The sequence below is a fragment of the Choloepus didactylus genome, unplaced genomic scaffold (assembly GCF_015220235.1).
Source record: "Choloepus didactylus isolate mChoDid1 unplaced genomic scaffold, mChoDid1.pri zz_scaffold_154_ctg1, whole genome shotgun sequence".
Classification (NCBI taxonomy): domain Eukaryota; kingdom Metazoa; phylum Chordata; class Mammalia; order Pilosa; family Megalonychidae; genus Choloepus; species Choloepus didactylus.
In genome coordinates this window covers 82,070-91,251 of record NW_023637632.1, presented here as the reverse complement: position 1 = coordinate 91,251, position 9,182 = coordinate 82,070, and the positions used below count along the sequence as shown (strand labels likewise).

The 9,182-nt window shown below is 46.9% G+C and overlaps 1 long non-coding RNA gene and 1 gene segment (V, D, J or C); one reads left to right on the top strand and one right to left on the bottom strand.

Annotated features, from left to right (window-relative positions):
- Positions 1-257: 257 nt before the first annotated feature.
- Positions 258-3,822, top strand: LOC119525989. Its single transcript, XR_005215049.1, has 2 exons — positions 258-1,224; positions 3,722-3,822. It is a non-coding gene; the product is annotated as an uncharacterized LOC119525989 (long non-coding RNA).
- Positions 3,823-4,037: 215 nt separating this feature from the next.
- Positions 4,038-4,652, bottom strand: LOC119525988. The segment is given in 2 exon segments: positions 4,038-4,420; positions 4,542-4,652. Coding segments are annotated over 2 exon segments (429 nt in total).
- Positions 4,653-9,182: the final 4,530 nt, after the last annotated feature.

Below are 9,182 nucleotides of genomic sequence, written 5' to 3'. Positions count from 1 at the left end.
CTACCGTCATAGAGTTGTAGGATTTCTTTATATATGCAAGATATCAGTCTTTCGTCAGATACGTGGTTTCCAAAATTTTTTTCCCATCGCCCGCTCCTTCTTGAGGTGGAAGTGGATGCGCTCAGACTGCAGACATCCTTCCTCCCGGTAGCTCCCTCCCCCACCGCTGCCCCCCGCCGCAACGCTGCTTCTGGGATTTCTGTCGCCCGGGCCTGGGATTTTTCCCGCAGAATAGGAGGATGGCGACAGGGAGACTCCCACCCCGCCGCTGCAGCCCCTCTGGGTGTGCGCCCGCCTTTCCCTAGCCAGCACTGGGCGGCGGCGGAGGCTGCGGAAAGCCCCCTCACTGTGCGTTGAGCCTCCGCCGGCTCCTCCTCCTTCTCCGCCCCCTCCTCCTTCTTCCCGGGGCGGAGGGTGTTCCCCGAGTTTCCAAGGCACTGGCTCTATCTCCCGGGGCCTCTCCTCTGGCTGGCCGGGCCTCCTGCTGCCCACAGCAGCCAGGGGAGCCGGAGGGGCTGCTTCAGCACCAGCAGCGGGTGGACAGCTCCCGGCACCGTGCCTTTGCGCGCCGCCTTCTCCACCCGCCTCTGCCTCCCTGGGCGCTGCCCGGAGTTGCCCCCGCGCTCCGGGTCTTGTTGCCCTGCTGCAGCTGAGCAGAATTGATTTTCTTGCTGGCCCCCACCAGGGACCGGCTGGCAGCGGTTGTCTGTCTGACCGAATTGTCCCTGGGTCTGGCGGGTGATTTAGCTCGCTGCTGCTTTCTGCCACTGCCCTCCTGGAGCAGGAGCGCCTGAGTGGCGGAGGCGGCGGCAGAAACCGCGGCTGTGGCAGGGGCAGCGCCCCGGTCGGTGACTGACTCATATGGCCGTCTAGGAAGAAAACCTATCGGATGCGATTTGGAATCGTCCATCACCAGGTCATCCTCTTCCCTCTTCAGCGCCACCAACCTTCCTTTCAAAACGGGGACAGAAACAAAAGAAAGGAAGCACACTGCGTGTCTGTGTTGGTACAGAGAAAAGGGTGTTTTTTCTGTGCAAGAGAAGCCCCTGAAAATGGGAAGATTTGGAAGACGCTAACTAGAAGATTTTCTTTTAATGGAGGGAAAAGGACCAAGCCTTGTTTCTAGGAATAGGATGCAGAGCTGTAAAAGAGCTGCTTTGCCCAGGGGGGCGCTGTCTCCATCTCAACAAAATGGTGAATAAATGGTGAGAGACCTGAAAGCAGGTAAAACGAAAGTATTCTTAAGGTAGACGGTTTTGGAAAGGGTGAGATGTAAAGGTAGAAAGGAATTTACTGGAAATGTGAAGGAGAAGGAGGAAGAGGAGGGAGGGAGGGAGCGAGAGAGAGGGAACTAGCTTCAGAAGGAGAAGCTACGTACTAGCGACATAAGAGATACTATTTAATATTTACATTAATGTTAAATTACAATAAATAGCAGTGCTAAAAGGTAGAAATATGAGCAAAAATATGATCCTAATGTGAAAAAAAAATGAGTACTAATATTCTGCGAGGGAAGTTACGCTCAGGCACAGGATTTTCTGCTCAGTAAAGCTGATATGGCTGTACCGGTGAGTGACCAAACTGCCCCCCATAGAGCCCTCCCTGGTTTCATGGCTTGGCACCACTCTTTTCCTGGAGGACAAGCCATTACTTGGGGGCACAGCAGTTGCATTGAGCGATTTCCATCACAGAAGAGACAACACTCAGTTCCTGCTGCAAATGTGACTGTCTCTGGGTGTGGCTTATCCTTCACTCCACAGGGATAACCACGGGTGGGTTGCAGACTGCGACACTCACCATCATGGTTTTGCATTCCCCATGGCCTCCAACAGGCACATTCTTGCAGCAAATGAGGTGCAGATATAATCCTGCCCTTTCTCCCTTTTTTGAGGATAACAGCTATAAATTGACCTTCTTGATTCCAGGTTTTGTGCTGTTCCCCTCCCCTGGACCCACTCCCTCTGCTCCTGATGTGAGCAGTGATCTACGAAGGGACAGTGTCCCTACTCCTCCTCCTTGTCCCCAGCTTAATAGAAAGTCTTGTCTGTGGTAGTGAGTGAAAAATAACCAATAGTGATTCAGTGATGATGAATAAATGGATGGATCTGATCATGAATAAAGGGAAGAGATCTCTAAATTTCCTGTCCTTGAATAGTGATATGGAAACTCTATCATGTCACCGGGTTCTCCCCTTGGAATTTGGGTTCACAATCAAATATGGATATTCTGTTTAGAAACTAGGGGAATAAAAGACAAAAGAATCTGAGAGAAAGCAGAATCTTATGAAGGTGTATACTTTCAAATACATTTACTCTAAAATACTAAATGCACACTCATTACTCACCAAGAATTGGCAATTAGGATGGAAGATTATATCTGATAAGATCTGGGTCCACATTATGTCACATCCTTGCTGTGCTTTGATAAAAAAAGACCTTTATTCTAAAGGAAATTTTCCCATTAGGTGAGCTCTTCTCCACTCATTTTTAGTGGAGAGCTTGTGATATACCTGGGAATTTAGGAGCTCCTGATTATAACCTGAGGAGAAAGAGAGAAGCCAGGCTCTGCTAAGGTTTCAGAGCTCAGGAAATGATCAAAAAAGGCTCAGCCAGTAGCAGGGCATATTTTGGGTTTGAGGCAGTGAGATAACTGGGTCCCCTGTGTCACACATGCTTGACTTCTGCCCTTCTTGTCATCCCCACCCAGCTTGTGTGAGGGCTGTTTTTGCTTTTGGACACATAATGATTCTGTGATCACTGGGAAGGCAAGAAGGAAAGAGGTTATTTTCAGTAATCCCATAAAGATAGACCAAGTTTAGAGCATCAGACCCTCTGGGTTTACTAGCACAACTGACACTAAAGACAAAACCTGAGCTGCTGTTGGTCACAGGCAGATACTGCAGGGGAGTGATGGGCCAGACAGGGGTGAGGAGGGTACATGCGAATCTTCCCATAGATGGGAGCTCTTGGGGGCCTGGGGGTTGTACTCAGCTGTCCTATTGTGATAACCAGCCTCCTCTCAGGTAGCCCAGGGATGATCCAGAAGCCTGGGCCCAGGGAGGCTGGTTGGAACTCCCTAAGGAGGTCACAAATGGAGGGGCTCTTCCTGGGAGCCCTGGGTACCTATCACTGTGGTAACCCACAATATTTCTGCAGCTGTCCTTACAGGAGATGCTGACTGCAGGGTCTGAGGCCTTTACAGGAGCTCCCTGTGGTGGAGTTACTTCATGCCATGTCAGAGAGTTCCCGCTCCCTGGTGGTCCACAGACCCACACCTGCACCCTGAGAGTTGCAGAGCCCTGAAGGGGGTGGCAGGAGAGGAGGACACACATCAGTTCCTGTGGGCTCAGCAAGAACCACCCACAGGGGTCCCCTGGGGTCCTGAGAGGCATCAGCTGTAGGAAAGTCATGTCAGTAGGACTAACTTCCCCACCTTCCCTGGGGCAGGCTCGGGGTTTCCCCAGCATTGTTGGGCCATCTGTCCCCTTTGCTGGCATCAGGGCCCTAACTCTCACGTCTTACCACCTCTCCCTGATATTACAACTGAAGAAGAAGTTCCAGCAAGTGAGTCAGGTCAGCTCTGTGCCTTGACATCCACAGGGACCTGATTCCTCAGACTGCACTTCAGGGACTCAGCGGCCCCAGGCAGCCCTGAGCACAGGTGACAGGAGGGTAGGGGACTTCTGTGCTCTGACCTCCATGTGCAGCATCTGTGTTTTCAGGCACTGTCCATCTACTGGAGCTTCCCTGGACATCTGACCCCAGGAGAATCCTGCAAAGGCAGAGGTGCTTTCCTTCAAGAGGAAAAACCCAGCTCCACAGGTTCTGATTTTATACCATATGGGCATCAAGGAATAGACTTTGTTATTGTCATGAGAGTAATTTTATTTCTTTGCTGTTAATGTTTTGTATGGGGTTTCTCTGATGCTTCAGAAACACTGAATGAGAAATTTAGAGAAGAACTATTGTGAGCCAGAAGCTATTCCCAGATACAGGAAGTGAATATGAAGTTATTTTAGTAAGAGAAAAGAGTCCTAGTCAGAGACCCCAAGAAGGCCAGGTTTTTGTCCCACTTCCCCATCTGCCTGTGTCACTGTGAGCAGCACTGCTGTGCCAGATCTGACAGTAATAGTCAGCCTCATCCTCGGGCTGGATTCCAGAGATGTGCAAATATGCTGCATTGCTTGAGGTGTCTTTGGATCCAGAGACTCGACTGGGGACCCCAGGTCCCAGCTGCTTACTTGAGTCTGAGTAGTAGTACAGGAAATACCGGGGAGCACTCCCTGGCTTCTGCTGATACCAGTATATGTTGTATCCACCAACATTGACACCACTGCTCAGGGTGCAGGTGAGTCTGGCTGTTGTTCCCAGAGATGCAGAGAGGGAGGGTGGCTGAGTCAGCACAGGCTGGGAGAGGGAACCTGCAAACACAGACACACAGGGTTGCTGAGGCAGGGTCCAGGTCTAACTGCTTGGGGGTCTGAGCTAGAGCAGCTGAGGCAGGCTGGGAGATCTGCCCTGGGTCCCAAGGCCTGTCCCTACCTGTGCAGCAAGAGAGGAGCACGAGGAGGAGAGGGGTCCAGGCCATGGTGGACACAGCCCTGTGTAGCCCACAGTGGAGCTGGGCTGCCCCAGCCTCCTTTTCTCTCCCACCCTCTGCCAGGGGAGGGGCTCTTCATGCAAATTTGCTCCCACCCATTGCCTGCCCAGCCCCTCCCTGAGCCCTGATGATAGAGCTCAACTCAAGCTGTAGACTGAGGATGAGTGTTGGGTTTGCCCCTTGCGAAACCCCTGGGAGGAAGCAGCTGGTGAGATGATGCAAGGGTCCTTGCACAAGGGACTCTGCCAGGCAGAGAGGATGCAGCTGCTGAGTCCCAATCAGTGAGCACAGATACCAGCCCCCCAGGCTGGAGCCCCTTGGAGTGAATGGTCCTTACTGGGCCCCAGTGTAAGAACCCCAGGGCAGTCCCACACTGCCCCCTGCTGCTCACAGTGCTGGATGTCACCATTGCTGGAAGGGTGGAGAGTCTATATACAAACATCTATGGACTGTTTCCTAGCTACTGTGACTCAGACACACCATGTGTAATTACCAAATAGTTTTTCTCTCCCAGAAAGGCTATTGTAGTTGCAAGCATGTGCATAAAGCTACAACCTAATTAGCACCACCAGAGAAGATTCTGGAAAAAGCTAATACACACTTTCCACCAGGTCAGGTATCAGACAAGGGGCCACTGGGCTGGTTTGAAGGCTCTGGTGGCCTTTTCAGGGAAGCTGCAAGAAAGGGATATTTGAAAATATGGAAAATTGCTCAGTGGCTTGTTCAAATGATGGCAATTCAGAAATTATTCAAAAAGATATACAAAGCTTTTAGAATTTAGATAGGAATTTAATTCACTAGGAATTTGGGAAGAACCTACAGCTCTGTTAGACTTAACATTTAGCAGCAAATATTGTAACAATGTTCTCTATTTATGAACCTCCCTTTATCTCCATAAGTAAAAATTTTGTGAATAATTACATTGTAACTTTCAAATCAGGATATTGTTCTGGGTGCCACAGGATTTGCTCTTATTATAAACAGATTTTTTTCTGTCTGGACTTTCTTATGGCTAATTTAAGTTTAAAAGGAATCTAAGTATATCTTTTAACATCATATGTTTTTTGTGGGTGTGTTTGGTACCTGGGCAGGCAAAGGCAGACATCATCAGGCTTCACCCCACCCACCATCCTCTCTAACTTGAATTCCACAGGCCCAGACTCACAAGGGCCCTACTGTAGGTAATTCATGACATGCTCTGAACTCCAGGCCTCTCTTTTTATGGTGTTTCTGGATAATGTTCATATAGCCTGGGCCACAGAGGCCTAAATGTCAGGGCTCTATCTATACTTAGCAGCAAGTCACACAGTCACCACCATCACCTGGTTCTACTCTGGGTGATGCATCATGCTCATCCCAAATGTGATGAGCTGAGGGCTGGTCCCTGTCCTGGTAGAGGAGTCAGACATGAAGCAAATACTCACTCTGAAAGGGGATGTCATCATAAGAGGAGATTGTGGTCCAGGAAGTATCTTATATGGGTGACTCTAGAAGGGGAAAGTGAATCTTGGCCTTGTAGAGGGTCAGGAGACTTCCCAGGGGAGAAGAGCCAGGCAGGGCTGGAGTTGGGCTCAGCAGATGCTGCTCTCAGAGGAGTAAATAGAAAAATGCAAAATGCTTGCAGAGGAGTGGAGGAGTGGACAGGAAGGGAGGGAGTGTGGTGGGCAGCACCAGGGCTGGAGAGATGGGGAGGAGCAGGGCCTTGGTCACCACCTTGAGGGCAGATACTAATATTAATAATTTTAACAAATGGAAACCAAATTGTCAGGCTCTGATCCACATACACTTCATGGAGGGGGGGACAGAGGATGGGCCTAGGACAGGATGTTTCACCAGCAGGCACAGCAGAGGCCTGAGGAAAGGACACATCTGAGGGACGTGGAGGGTTTCATTCTCAGCTCCCAGCCCCAGGGCCAATGGGACATGCAGAGCAATTACAGCGGGGAGTAAATTGAGACTCTGGACATTTTAGAATAGTAATTCACAGGTAGCAGTGTTTTCATCCCTTTTCTATATTCAAAACCAAGCTGAGGAAAGAATTTGATGTGAATTACCAGCAGGTCATGAAGCCTAACAGGATGTTTCAAAACCATCCTCATTTAATTGAACAAAAGGTCCTTATTAAGGCAATTGAGCTGCTAAACTTTTCCAAAGGGACTTCTTTAATGTGTAATTGCTTTTATCACAAAAGGAAACCTTACTTCTCTTTTTTACATGATATATTTTCATCTTAAATTTCAACAGATAACATACTTCCTCAAGTTTGATAAAGGGGGGCACTGTGTAGTTTGAATTTAAGGAGGTGTAAACTTTTGTACCCTATAAGTTTTACTAGTTGAAACTTCTTCGTCTCAGAAGTGAGGTGTAAACTTGTTATAGCCCCTGAACTCCATTAGATCCTCTCAGCTAGTGGATGACAAACTTCACCATTTCCAGCCTCCACGGGTACAGTTTTTTGTTATGTTAGCCTCCCACCCCCATCACTGCAGCTGAATTTTTGTTTTATCGTAGGAGGGCTCAGCCTCCTATTTATAACCCTAAATTTCACAAGAGCAAGTCTCAAGGCAAGGCCTTGATTTATTAAGTGGTGGGTTCCTATCTTGACTTAATATATATCCTATCCCAAGATAAATGGTCAGTTTCTTACATTATCTTTACTTAGTTTTACAAGCATCATCACTCTCAACTTTAAACAATAAACATAATATAATACATCCCAGAGCTCTTATCAGCTGCTAATTATTCATCCCTAGTATTAGTGTAGAGTTGGTAATATATTCCTATTAAATATAGTCATTAGTACTTAATGGCTGGTTTTTCCATACCTCTCTGTTGATAACCCTCTGCAGCAGTGTCATACCTTGTAAGTATATCATGCTAACACTTATTTAGGTTTGTGGTGCTACTAAGTGGGTTACATGCCTTTAAACAATCATTTATGAACATGTTGACCTTCAATGCATCACTGATTTTTTTAATCCCCTTAATGTACCATACTAATTCCTGACCATTCCCATACCATTAAGATCACCCTCATTATCACATCTGTACATGTTATTGTTCCCACTTCACTAGTTTCTGACTATCTCTAGGTCCTCTATATTCTATTTTTTAAGACATTTATTTTACATTTTTCACAGTGTTCACATTAGTGGTAACATACAATATCTCTCCTTTTGTGTCTGGCTTATTTCATTCAGCATTATGTCTTAAAGATCATCCATGTTGTCATATGTTTCATGACCTCTTTACTTCTTACTGCCATGTAGTATTTCATCATGTGTATATACCACATTTTGTTTATCCACTCATCTTTTGAAGGACATTTGGATTGTTCCCATCTCTTGGCAATTGTGAACAATGCTTCTATGAACACCAGTGTGCAAATATCTGTTTGTGTTACTGCTTTTAGATCATCTGGGTATATACTGAGTAGTGAAATTGGTGGATCATAGGGTAACTTGATATCTAGTTTTCTAAGGAACTGTCAGACTATCCTGCAGAGTGGCTGTACCATTATACAATCCCACCAGCAATGAATAAGAGTTCCAATTTCTCCACATCCTCTGTAGCCTTTTTAGATTCCTGTTTGTTTAATGGCAGCCATTCTATTTGGTGAGAGATGATATCTCATCGTGATCTTGTTTGCATCTCCCTAATAGCTAGTGAAGATGAACATTCTTTCATGTGTTTTTTAGCCATTCATATTTCCTCTTCAGAGAAATGTCTTTTCATATCTTTTGCCCATTTTATAATGTGGCTGTAATATTATTATTGAGTTGTAGGATTTCTTTATATATACAGGTATTGGTCTCTTATCTGATCCAGGGCTTCCAAATATTTTTTTTCCATTGAGTTGACTGCCTTTTTACCTTTTAGACAAATTCCTTTGAGGTATAGAAACTTTTAAGTTTGAAGAGTTCCAATTTATCTTTTTTATTTCATGCAAATGAGTTTTAGTTCTTTGTTTTACACTTCCCAGAATTCCATGGCCCAGGCCAGGGCCTGGTGCTGGGGTCCCTGCTGTGGGCTGTGGGGGTGGCAGGGTGTTGCCCCTGGGGGCTGCCTTGGCATCTCTGAGTTAGGAAAGTGGATCCTCCCCACTGAGTGGACATGAATTGCCCTCATGAGCTGCTGTTTGGATTCCACAGATTGTCAGGGCCATGTGGAAACTAGCACCAAATTCTGCTCAGATTCTGTATGCTGTGTGATTGTGTTGGTGTGAGGACCCTTTTTTATTTCTTTATATGTCACTAAATGTGACAATCTGGAAGATAATATCTGAATGGGCATTTTTTATAGAAATAAGAGTGAATGTTGTTTTAACATCAACAATACAAGAGTCATAGGAAATCACCTGTGGGGCCTGGGGTTTTTCTCCCACTTCCTCACATGCCTGTGTCACTGTGAGCAGCGTTGCTTTGCCAGATCTGACAGTAATATTCAGCCTCATCTTCAGGCTGCAGCCCAGAGATGAGCAAAAGACCTGCATTGGCTGAGGCATATTTGGACCCAGAAAAGCAGCTGGGGACCCCAGAGCCCTGGTGCTTGTTTGAGTCTGAATTGAATCTCAGAAGATACCA